The sequence below is a fragment of the Schistocerca serialis genome, chromosome 8 (assembly GCF_023864345.2).
Source record: "Schistocerca serialis cubense isolate TAMUIC-IGC-003099 chromosome 8, iqSchSeri2.2, whole genome shotgun sequence".
In the NCBI taxonomy this organism is placed as follows: Eukaryota; Metazoa; Arthropoda; class Insecta; order Orthoptera; family Acrididae; genus Schistocerca; species Schistocerca serialis.
In genome coordinates, this window is record NC_064645.1 from 409,217,371 (window position 1) to 409,230,943 (window position 13,573).

A 13,573-nucleotide genomic window follows, 5' to 3' on the forward strand; every position below is an offset into this window, starting at 1 on the left:
GATATTATTCTAACAACAACATTTAAGATCTCCATTTGTTCTAAAAATAATATTTAAATTTAAATTGTGTCACGAGGCCTCATGTTCCGTACATTTTATGAAGCACATTTAAGTACCACCTGTGTGCTGGATGAGCTGACATCATGGGCCAGATATGGCCTGCAGGCCATAGTTTGGTGACCCTTGCTTTAGGAGACACCACTCTTAACACAGTTAAACTTAAAAATACAATACATATAGCTTTTAGAGCCGTAAGTCCCTTCTTCAGGAGTGGCTGGGTGGTTTGGATAGGGAGGGGGATAAGTCACTTGATATCCAGGTTCAGAGACACTCATCATTCTTGGGGACAAAAGGAGTCAAAGATGATGGAAAAAAAGTCAGAGTAGGAAGTAAAAATATTACATAAGTAAGTATTGTCCAATGTTTAGTTCAAAGACGATGAAGTTAGTGATAGTGAGACATAATAATGGATATTGATGAAAAGCAAATGGGAAGTGGAAAGAGTAAAATAAATAAAATGTATGGTCTTAACATAGGATGATAAATAAATAACAAAAACATAGATGAAGAAAACATAAAATAAAGAAGAGAAATAATGCATCTGATGAATACCAATAGAGGAAGGAGGAGGAAAAGAGTGGGATAACAAGGTTAGAGTCAGGGAGGGTGCCAGTACTAAAGGATATGCTGAAGCTGAAGTTCCCATCAGTGGGCTTCTGGGAAACTGGTGATGAGCAGTAAGTTTTGGTTAGGCTACATGGTATGGTGTTTTCAGTCAAGCTGTACAGCATGCTCAACAATTGAGCACTGGACTGTCTGGCAAATTTGTTATTGGACAAAGTCTGTGGGGTAACTGTAGGAGAGAAAAAAGCTGGGACAGGGCATTGCCATAAGAGTTAACAGTTTCACCGTTAAAGCAGAATTCTTTCCCTTTTATAGCATGTTTTTGACATGTAAGGGGTGTTTGCTGCTGAAGTGGAGAGCTTTTGTTCGTTGAGAGCTCATGATTGTTGGTTGGATTGATTTACACTGAAGTTTGGATGTGAGCCATAATGTGATGGAGCTCAATGTGCAGGAAAGTAGCTTGGGATTTGAAGCAAATTAGATAAATTTCAGCCCCAAAATGCAATTGCCTGTTCCACTGCACTAATGATGTCAGTGATTGGTGATTGGTGCAAAACTGAGTCCCTTCTTAAGAACTGAAGCCATGTCCTTGTTCAGTTGCTTGGCCATGAGAGTGATGATGGTCTGGAAAGGAGCATCATCGGAGGGTATTCTCTCTGATGTACAGTTGAATTTTGATGTTTGATGTCTAGTGGCCTTTTTTCCATTCCCACCTCCAGGAACTGAACTGGTTGGCCAGGTGTAGAAGTAATTTCAATAGTTCTTTGTTAATCAAGGATTTGGGGGGGGGGGGGGGGTGTACTGGCCTGGGCATGGACCTCGTACAGAACACCATAGGAGGAGTAGGGTGGGGATATAAGCCCGACACCAGCTCCTGTGCATTCAGTTCATCAATGCATCTGATGATGGCAACATGGTTATTTGCTGAAATATTGTACTCCTTGGACACTGACATCTGGCCTTTCACCTGTGAACTACTTTGTCAAACAAAAAGTTATCTTGCTGGCATTTTCTTTAACCTGTAAAAGAGCTTTAATTGTTTTGACCATAATTTGTACTTAAAGAAACAAAAACCTTAGAAAAGACAAAAGAAGAAAAAAATTTTGAGCCATTAATGGTATTTTCCTTGCCGGATGGAGTTTTACTTAAATTGCTGAAGGCAACTTGTCTCATTGACAAATTTCATTGCAAGAGTACTCTGAAAATTAATCTAACACACAGGGAACATGAAATATATCATCACACATGGTTCGGAGCTGGGTAGACAACTGTTATTAACCTATGTAAGTGGCCACCTAAACTGTAAACTTGCTGATGGCACAAGCTTATTGCTCTGTTTGCTAAAATTGATAATGATAGACTTGCCCCAGATGGTAGGTGGAATCGCATACAATTGATCATAATGATCTGTTTTAAGTTTCCATCGAAAACTTATATCATGGCACTTTAAAGATGTGAAAGTGACCCATGAGTCCTAGAAGTAGAACTTTATTAATATGCTACTTAATGAGCTCAGTTCAGCATGTTTTACATTTCAAAGTATCTCTCATTCTATGGAAATATGTAGGAAAATTTTAGCCTGTTTGGCATCCTTTATGCCCTTTAGTTCTACAGAACTGTCTTCTGCATTAACACAGCTTAATAATATAACATATTTAACATATTATAGTGAGCAATAAAAATATTGAGTAATATAGACAACTCTCCATTTGACAGAGGTATCTTCAGTGAGCTTTGAGTTCGTAGAGATTCCCTGTAAATTTACTCTTTGGCTATATTTGTGGGTAGTAATACAAGTTAACTTCACTTTAACTGTGATTTATACAATTATAGTATAAGACAAAAAATTGTTTCCTTGTCTATGTTCTTTATTTGGTCCAAACGACTGTAGCAAGATATAAGATAAGGAATTGTGATCGTTGCAAATTTAGAGGTAAATTACAACCTTCCTTTACCCCATTTTCTGTACAATAAATATTGCATGTAGTTCATTACTTCTGAAATCTGCTGTATATTTAATTTTTCTGTTGTATTTCTCTTTCCAGTTTCAACCAGCTGTGCCTCCCCGATTACGAAAGCTATGAGCAATTTGAAAAGGCTCTGTTACTAGCCATCAGTGAGGGTACAGAGGGTTTTGGAATGATATGATGTCATCAGAACGTCAAATGACATTTACAATAAGTATATAGTTTGATGCACTGAAAAACTGCATTTGACACATCGATCACCACCACTTCACATTACAAAATGGCTCCAGCGAAACACTAGGGTGTGTATTATGTGTGTTGAATAAATGTAATAGGCTCCACAGAGATAGTAAAGCTGCTCTGTGTCTTTAATCTCTATGAAGCCTTTCACGTCATTTGCCTGGCCTGCTATCTTGTAGCACAAGTGAGCTATTGGTATGCTCAGGAAATGTTGGCTTTAGTATGAGAAATAACAGGATACATAATGTGCGCTGTACAGTAAATTAAGCAGAGCATTGGCAGGGTTATATGAAGGCCTAAATATTTATCTTGAGGCCTGTCATACTCCAATTTTGGATGGTATGTTTTGCTCAACTAGTGTGTAAAAAAAAGAACAAATACAACCTCTTACAGGATACATCTACTCCTGCACACTTTCATGGCTCACAACATGCCTTGGTTTGTGCAGTCAGTCATATTGCTTTGTCAGATAATTTCTGTAGATCTTTAATACTTGTGCATTTGCAGTAGCATTACTTACATTTGTGTTTATTTAATTTGTCTGATAAGTTCCTATGTCGTTTGCTACTTTTTTGATATTGTAATTTTCATAATCTCGTGTTTTTAGTACTGTGATTGAAACTTTTAATTTAAATCTGCAACCTTGTTGTGATAAAGAACAAGAGGTGGAAGTTGTATGAAGAAATCCATCTCTATTTTACTGACCTCAGATACAGTGATAATTCAATTTTGTAAGTACAAGAGTGACATTTAGCTAGTTTTGTGTAATATTCTCAGATACTGACCATGTCTATGAAACTTTGTACAAATGAATTAATTTTAGACTATTTGTAGGAGATGACAAGCTATTTATATGAGATTATATTTAGAGTAATGAAAGATCAGGTCTGGTATATTTGTAAAACTATCTGTACATCAGCTTTAAGTAATTGCTTTTATACAATTTCTTTTCTGCTGGTCGGAGATTGAAAATCTGTAAAGTAATTACTTCAACTGTTGATGTAATAGTTACTGTTTCATTAGGGTTGTGTAGAGTCCAAACCTTCAGAGAGAGTTTCATAAAACTTATGCCATACTCAGTCATTAAACACACTGTCGAGTCTTTACTACTCTAGTAGTACGAGATACACTTTAAACATTCCAGATGATACAATTTCTGCTTTTCACAAAGGCTTTATAGAAATAGATAGAAATGCCATTCCTTAGGTTTGTAATGGGACCATACTATGTTAAATACAAATCTTAATTCTCAAAACAGAACAAAAATCTTTTCACAGTTTCAGTATTATACCTTTTGTCCTTTGTTGAGTTTCATTATTACTTACAAAAGAAAAACTGATGTCCTAAAATAGTGACAAATTTGGCTAAAATAAATTGTGGATAGGAGCAATAATTTTGTGGGAGTTCTAAACTGAGACTTAATTTGTACTTCCACTTGAATGAATTTGTTCCTGTTTTTGAGATGCTTATTACCTCACAAAGCATAGTGAGAACGTAATTTTAATTTCATTCTATATAGGTTAGGATTACGTCCACACTGCATAAAGATAGATAAAATGGTTATCAAGGGAACTCCAATAAGCAATGAAAGCTAATTAATGACTGAGAGAACAAACAACCACTCGCCCATAAGAGGAAGTGCTGTGTTGCAGACAGGCCTAAAAACATTATAATTTAAAACTTTCTGATGCCTTCAAACTCTGGTTTTTGTCCAAAGTTGGGATTTCAACATTTGTGGCTATGGTACTATGTGTATGTCACAGTGTAAATTTTGTATTCAAAAAGAATGCCATTCAAGACACATCGTTAAACATCAACAGTTATCTTTTCTCTGCCATTGTGGAAGGCAACCATTTTTCTTCCCACATTGAAGAAGGTAGGAAGTGTAATATACAGATGGAGTTTCACTGGATCCCATGTTTGCATAGTCGGTACAAAAGCCAAAAATTTTATCTATCTTTCTGTGAATTGACTTTCCTCTTTTTCACACTTCTATGTTTTTAAAGATAGAACTTGCAAATTTGATATGTGGGACCTTTGTTTTACCACTTCAAGCTTCCAATGACACTGTCTGGCCACTGCATTGAAATATCCCAAGAGCATCACTCTCATTACTCAGGACACGTTTTTGGATGGGATGTATTTTATTGCTTTAAAATAAAATAAAAAAAGCTTTTAAGCTATTAGTAACAATCCTTTATTTCAAATAAAATTAGTAAAAAATAGATTCTGAAATATTTTTATAGCTATAACTTTTCATTGTCCCCATATGTGGGTATTTGTAGTTGAACCAGTTTCTGAGTTCAGTTGCTACATTTACATCTAACTTGCTGATTGTAAAATTGTGAGTGTGTTATATCTGTTCTTTCATGACTTTGTGCATATCATTTTATAATATACAACTGAAAATTTTTGTGCCATATTTATATATTGCACTTTCGTGTGCTCCGAGCCATTTACGCTAACTGAAAATTACAGTGTTACTGTCAGCAGCAATAATGTATTAGTTTGCTGGTAACGAAGAGAGATGTGTTGCTTTTGGAATGTTGTGTTGGATTTTTTTACTTTAGTAAAAAATTAATATCATTAGCTGTATTAATATTTTCATATTTCATTACTTAGAAGCTGTGGCACTGTTTTTGTATGCTAAGTAGGAAACTTCTTTATTTTCCATTTCTGCAACTATTCAACTTTACTTAGATCTTTGAAGCAATAGTATGAAGGTGGACTGTCTTGAGACCTGTCAGATAGTATCTGAAACCTTTATTTCAGATTCCCATTTATACTTCATAATTGACAGGTCATGGGTTACCATTAGGCTGAAACATACAAATATGGTTTGGAGTATGCAGTACCATCCAACAGATCATTTGGTGCTAATATCAGTGGGAATTAATCCTCTGGTGCTGAAATATGTGAGAGAACTGGATCGCCATCACAGAAATGCAATAAATGTAGCTGTCACGCTAAAATACTGCATGCCTTGTAACATTTAGGACATTCTATCAAGGATGCGTTAATGTACGTCTCTCTAAAGATTACATCATATCTTTAATTGATATTTTCTATTTCCATTTGAGGATTAATGTAAGTTTGCTACAGCAACATCATAATTGAGAGGATACACAGAAATTAAGTAACTGTGTGTGAGATGTTGTTATTTATGTTGGGAATAGTATTACATACATAGGTAAAATATTTGGCATTTATGAATTCACATACACTGTAAGAAAACTGGTTACATATTACGAACAATGTAATATGTGATGATTCTCCAATATTTTCTGGTTTATTAAAATAACAGTAAATTTTATTTCCAAATAAATGGATGTACCTCATCAGTAAATGTTACTCAAAGTGATTGCATGATAAGTAGCAAAATGGTTTTGCAGGGAGACATAACTATTTATCCATTTGTTAATTTCTTGTTTTATGATGTTCCATGCATTCACACTAAGTTGTCATGAATGCCCGGAAGAAATATCAACTTTAAATTTGTGCTAGTTTAGTGATTTTTAATGTTTTTGTTAATTGTGAACATTCAGTCACTTCATTTGAATATTATAGCCAGTGGTTCCCAATGTGTTCTCTGTGAGATGTGTGACATTCAAGCTTTGTCTAAGTTGATTATGAAGAATTAAGATTCAATCCATGCATCACAAGAACCAGTTAGTGGAAAAACTAAAACATTGCAATATGTATCCCTCAAAACACTGAGGAAATTGCAACCTTTAAGAGTATCTTCCTTTTTGATTTTGTAGTCTTGACTATTAAGGCTATGATAAAATGCAGTTCTAGAATGTAGCCCAGATGCAGCCTACTTTACTAGTTAAGTTGCAGTTTACTGCAATAAAACTTCCTATAAACATTATGTTTGTGTCGAGGACTCAGCATGTGCTTTTTATACGTCCATCGATGAACCAATCACTCGTGGATCACTGCTATTAAATATCTTGTGAGCTCTGCCCTACCAAATCATTAACCTTCTGTGAAATGTTGCAGGTCTGCCTCTGGAATGCAGATTATTATTGATAAAAAAACTTTCATAAACACTAGCAATAATTTGATTTTCACATTATAATACAACGTAATGTATCTGCAAGTTGTGTAAAATCAATGTACAACTTGTGTATAGATTTGTTTTTAGTTTAAGGTGTTCCTATTTTTATTTCTGGAAGTTCATGATTGATAATAAACTACATTTGTGTGCTTCTGTTATGTACATATTTACCTTGGATGAAAATGTCAGGGACTGTTATGAAAATGATGTGACAAACTATTCATCAGTATTTTTGTAATATTGGATGCAGTCGTGCATCAGGCACAATTTTTGCCTTCACATTGTAGCACATAAATGCTGTTTGTTATCCTCTGAGCATGAGCACATTATTAAGATTCAGAAATAATTGTTCTTTAGTAAAGAAACATCAGCACCATATTTTAAAAGATAAGTGATTTTGTTGCAATAGCTGTTTTCTCTTTTTGATTTTTCTGGTTTCTGTAAGTAGGGTCTTTTATGTGTTGTTAATGTCTGTAACATATACCATAATTTGTAAAAGATACATATGTACAAGAACATGGTCTCTTGACAGTTACCATTAGTTTTTGTTCATACATTTATTTATTTGCACAGAAATGTTAGGAGAAATGTAAGAAACTGAGCATAATTGATTCATAGAATCAGGTAACAACTGAAACTTCTGATCAAACTAATGCAGAAAATTAATAAAGCTTTTAATATACTTAAGTACATTTCATCTTCATTTTTGTCACAGACAAAATGAGATTTCAGATTCCATATTTTGATTAATAAAACTGTTGCATGAGCAGGGTAGGTTAGTGTTAACTCCAATTACCAGGTTCCACATAGTGGAAGTCCTGGCAGTAACTAATTGCAAAAGGCATCTCGTGATGCTTTGTTTGAGGGCTAACCATAGATGACAATATTTGTTATTGTAGCAATAAAAGAGATGTTTAGGGATGACAGTATTGTTTGATAAATATTGTTTTAAAATGAAGTTAATAAGACACTGTGATATTTTAATAATTTACGGGGCTTTAACATACATTAGTAAGTGCACAACATGAGAAACAGTGCACCAGAATATCCAGTGAACGCAGACATAAGCAATACTTGTCCTTTTTTTTATGTTCGTGATGTGTTAATGGATAAGGTAACGTATTGTACTGTCCTAGCTATTAAGTCAATTACAACGTTAGAGTGTGGGAGTTATTCACAACTTGTTTGTGGTTTTATTTTGCAATAATACTTCCTTCTGAACTGAGATGTGCATGTGCAATGTGATTATTGTTCAACACACATTCAATACCGTATGCTGACATATGACTTTAAAAAAATGCACTGCAGTGTTTTGGCAGTTTGTGGTCATCTGTCACCTGCTAGTGCTTTACTAATAAATTTCTAGACTGTTCTAAAATTTTGGTATTGTAAACAGGCTTTTTGTAAATAATACAGCTATAGAAATAGTCCAGTGAAAAAAAATTATTTTTACAAATGTTACTATTGTTCCCATTTTGGATTTTTGTAGTAATAAAAACGTTTCTTTTAGCCTAGTAAAATTTATTTGTAACTTATTACCCCAAACCTGTGTATATATCTTTATCCTTACTCATTGTCTTTCCATCATCCAACATTTCACACATACTCTTCTAATATCCAACAGAGATCCATATCATAAGGAGAAGAAGAAGAAGAAGAAGAAGAAGAATAACAACAACAACAACAACAACAACAGCAGCAAGAACAACCACAACCTGCCCTTACATTCTCCAGAGCTACACTGTATAAGAGGCATTTTGGAAGTTTAAGAAACATAAAAATTAACTTCAGATCTGCTCTTCATAAATTACTTTACTTCACTTACCACTCTTGTCTCTGAAGGCATTTAGTCAAGGCATTCCTAATTTAATGATTGATAACAATCCATTGCACTACTTATTGTTAGTTGGATTAAAATATCTCCTTACTTTGTAATCATCACTAGTGCTCAGTTTTGGCTGAGTAGCCTTCTTCAAATGAGTCTGAATTAAATACCAAGGGGCTGCACAGATAAAATACAAAACAGCCATTGGTTGGTTGATCAAAGGAATTAAAATAAAAAGGACTTACATAATGTAACCTACCCAACAAACATTTTTGGTCACAGACTAAATTCTACTTGTGTTTAATTTTGTATACTAGGCCAAGCCACTACATCACTACATTTAGCCAATGTGGTGTCCAGATTAATGTCTAGACTGTAACCCAAATCTGTCTGTCTGTCACCTTCATGCTGTATTTAAGTCTTTTTTTTTTCCTGTAACTAATGTCAAAATCTTCTGCCAAATGAGAGCATCAAGTTTCCACGACTTGCTCGGAGGGTAACCCTTGTCCCTATTAATAAGATTATCAGCTGGTCTAATTTCATTGGATTCTTTCAGGACACAATTCCATAACTGAGACATAGACAGCACTATTTTACTTCGACCAAGAACAGACAAGCCACTCCAGGATGCAGCCATATCCTGCCAGCACAAAATCAACACAGATGAGAAGGATGGTCACGGTCTACACAACTGGTGGAAAGGAGAGACAGCTGGGGCTGAGAAAAAGTGTAGTGACACTAGGGTTGGCAGTTATTGCCTAAACAACTGCTTTTCGATGACACTGATTCTTTTCATTGCCGCTTTAACCTGACAGAACTGCTCAAAATAATGGTTTCTGAAATAACCGATGTGTGTGTTTTTTTTTTTTTTTTTTTTTTTTTTTTTTTTTTTTTTTTTTTTTTTTTTTTTTTGTTACTACTTCCAGTAATAAACGTAGACTTTGAACAAAGATTGAAAAATTCTAATGAAGGTGAAGGAGTAGGCGATCACGATTGATATGGGTTAAGGCTGCAGCACAAATTGGTATCTTTGTCTCCAGCAAAAGCTGTGAAGGTTAAGGAGATGGGCGCGATGACAGCGAGAGTTGAAAGTCACAGTTGATGACTTCCCAGCATTCTCACTTTTGGATGGTATCAATTTTTCATCTTGAAGGAACCACAAAATAAGGTTTCAGTCAACAACCTGAGATTATGGCGTGTCAATAAAATTGTAGGTATATCAGTCAAGTTTACCTTCTCTTGCAACAAACTTGGTGTATGTTTTCTCCTTATATGATGTCACAAATCATGTGTTGTGCCTCCTCCCGTTTTTAATCTTTTAAAGAAAATGGAGCATTGTACTTCATTGCTACTGCACTGTGTAAAATACTTTCAAACTAGGGGTGGTAACATTCTGCAATACGTCTGATGTCCAAGGCTGACAGTGAGAAACTACTATATAGACCAAGTGGGTGCAAGTATTGAATATAACTCTGCACGTATTTGCGCAATGTCAAATAGGCCATGCCACATGGCAACAGGTACATTATAGTCTCCATAATTCTGTACCAATTCTTATGTCATGCATTTTACTAGTTTCAAACTGTAGGCATTGTTATTAAAATAGTGCTGATCACTTTAGTCTTGATTGGTGAATGAAAAACACTCTTGATGTTATATCTCATTTTTGTTTGAACTTCATCACCAGTGGCACTGCTAGTATCTTCTGCAGTGAGGATAGCTTTCACAGCACTGGTTGAATGTGCTGAATACTATCTGGTGGCCTGCAGAGAGGTGCCCACTCCAGGGTAGCATCAGTTCGACAAGAAAAAGGTTTTTACAAGTCAGAAAAAGGCTGTCCGAATTTTGTGTGGAGTGCCTCCAAGATTCTCATGCCACAATTTTTTTAAACAAATAGGTATCCTAACCACTACTTCACAATATATCTTTTCAATCGTGACATTCATGCTTCACAATCCTTCTCAATATGAAACAAATGAAATGTACCATCACCATAACACAAGGAGGAAATATGACATACACTGTGACCTGAAAAATCTGTCCCTGGTGCAAAAAGGTGTGAAATACACAAGCACAAAAATCTTCAATGCACTTCCAAGTAATATAAAGTGCCTACAAAATAAAAAAGTATTGTTTAAAAATAAGCTAAAGGAGTTATTGCTTGAAAAAAAGTTTCTATTCTCTAGAAGAATTCTGCAGCAGAGATAGCTAATTTTATTTCCCAAATACTATTGTATATTCCTGCCTCAATATATCTTGCTGTGTTAATCAGATTAATTGGTGATCTGTAAAAAATTGTTTGGACAAAATCAGAATGGTGTATCTGGAACTCTGCTTGTGAGTGTAATTTTATTCTACCGACTGTGTTTCCAACTTGTATTACAAATCTTGGTTTATTGTTCTTATGGAAACTAGCGTAATAATGAACTAAATGTTTTTGACTCATTCCACATCCATACGTTAACACGCAGAACTGGATCTAAGGAATACGTACCGCAATAAATAAAAGACTCAACAACTGAGATGTACCTCCGTCACCTGATGATGAAGGCTAGGGGGATTGTCAGAATATTGTGTCAACTCAACTCAAAGATTTGGCTGCAAGCTGGAGAAGAGTATTAAAACCAATGTTTGTTTTGTACTTTAACTGTGTTGCACTTGGTATATATTTCAGACTCATTTGAAGGTGTCAACACACTCAGAACCGTACAATAGTGATAATTACAAAATAAAAGTATATTTTAATACAACCAATGACAGCCAGTATGGCAGATTGTTTCATTCAAAAAAGAATTTTTTTAACCCTGGTCTCCTTTCAATTAAAATATTCCTGATTTAAGTTCCATATAGTTTTCCTATATCAAATCTGGGCAAATATCACCTTACTTCCCTACACTCGCTCAACTGAGCAAGTTCTCTGTGTCAAGAATCTTGTTTCTTATGGGGTGTTAGGCTCTCAGCACCCATCCTTTCATCTTTGTGCACAAAGGTGTTTCCTCAATCACTACTGAAGATTAGCATGGCCCCTGCGCAAGGATGACATGCAAAATCGTGAAGCGTTCCACATTTTTTTTTATTTTGGGAACAGGCTAAAACATCCCCATTCTGTAACACCACCTCCTCCATACGTCACTACTGGCACTTAATGGCAAGTAATTTTCTTCAGGAATCGGCAAAACACAAACCCTTCTATCAGACTGCCATGGTGTACAGCATTGTTCATCACTCCGATTCACTCATTTCCAGTCATCCACTGTCTAGTGGCATCACTCTTTATGCTACTTCAAGTATGACTTAGTACTGACTATGAAAACGTATGGCTTATGGGGTGCTGCTTGACCATTGTACCCCTTTATTTTGAACTCCTTACACAGAGTCATTGTCATAGCTGGACTGCGTGTAGCACATTGGAACTCGCAGGAGACTTCTTCCACTGATTTAGTGTGATTTTTTACAACCACCATCTGCCATGCTTGTGGGTGACTGACTGGTCTTAGTTTGCCTGTGGTTTTTCCTTTGTTTTTCCACTTCACCTCGAGAAGATCGTACGTGAGACCTTCCAAGAGAACGAAGGGATTGAAATCGAAGGAAAGAGACTGGCATACTTAGCCTATGCAGACGACATCTGTTTACTCTCTAGGTCGGAAGAGGAGTTGGAGCAAATGACCAAAGCACTAAAGGAGGCTGCCAGCAAATTTGGGCTAAACATAAATGAAGCCAAGACAGAGTACCTCGTTATGACACATGGTCATTGTCAGACTGCTGATCATCTACAATCACTGCAGGTTGGAGACCATTCTTACAAGAGAGTGCAAGAATTCAAATACCTAGGGGCACTTTTCACTGAGAACTCGTCATGTGAAGCAGAGATCAATGCCAGAATACAAGCAGGAAACCGATATTACCACAGCCTAGCACAACTGCTTTGGTTCAAATCTCTCTCCAGACAGTTCAAGATTCGACTGTACAAAACCCTGATCCAGCCTGTTGTTCTATATGGCTGTGAGACATGGAGTATCCGGAAACAGGACTTCCATAAGCTCCTTGTTTTTGAGAGTAAAGTGCTTCGGAAGATCTTCGGTCCGGTTCTGGATGCAGATACAGGGGAATGGAGGATCAGATACAACCAAGAGCTTGAGGAACTATACCAGCAGCCCAACATAGCAGGAATTGTCAAAGCCAAACGAATGCAGTGGGCTGGCCATGTGGCCTGGATGGAGGATCACAGATGGCCTCGGAAGCTCCTGGATTTCACACCTACAGGAAAGAGACCGCCAGGGAGACCTAAGAAGCATTGGAGGGATGGACTCCATGAAGATTTAAACCAAGTGTCAATAGATGTGGAGCAATGGCGGATAGCAGCAATGGACAGAATACAGTGAAGGAGGAAAATTGTAGATGTGTGCGGTCCACTGGGCCTGATCACATAGTAGTAGTAGTAGTAGTAGTAGTAGTAGTAGTTTCCACTTCACAATCACATCCATCCAACAATGATTAGTCCACATTAGTCTCTGAGCTCTCCTGAACAACTCAGTCTGCTGTTACTTCTTTGCTACTGTCAACACAATACTCCCTGCCTCCTCTTATACTGCTGGGTCCACCTCTTGTGATATCTAGTGGCCAATTCTGCATTTCATAGGGGTGTCTGGATACTTTTTATCAGATATGTACTTAAAAACTTTGGTAAACTTAGTTCTGTTGTCAGTCTACATCAATATACTTCTCTCAAGGGATTTCTCTAATTACTAGGTGTCTGTTATTTGTTTCACCTTTGTAAGACTTGTGGCAAACCATAATGGGTAACATAAAATTAGCAGATCAGAATAACTTTTGTGTTTTCAGAATTTTACTATAGCT

At 36.1% G+C, this 13,573-nt stretch overlaps 1 protein-coding gene and 1 pseudogene across 1 annotated transcript in view; both read left to right on the plus strand.

The window, feature by feature from the left end:
• The window catches only part of LOC126417041 (apoptosis-resistant E3 ubiquitin protein ligase 1), a 233,590-nt gene extending 230,064 nt beyond the window's left edge, over positions 1–3,526 (plus strand). Inside the window, exon 17 of the mRNA XM_050084931.1 lies at positions 2,670–3,526. Coding sequence (XP_049940888.1) covers positions 2,670–2,772 — 103 coding nt within the window. The 3' untranslated portion in view covers positions 2,773–3,526. The remainder of the gene's footprint in view (positions 1–2,669) is intronic.
• Positions 3,527–11,690: 8,164 nt separating this feature from the next.
• LOC126417678 (U6 spliceosomal RNA) lies at positions 11,691–11,787 on the plus strand (annotated as a pseudogene).
• Positions 11,788–13,573: the final 1,786 nt, after the last annotated feature.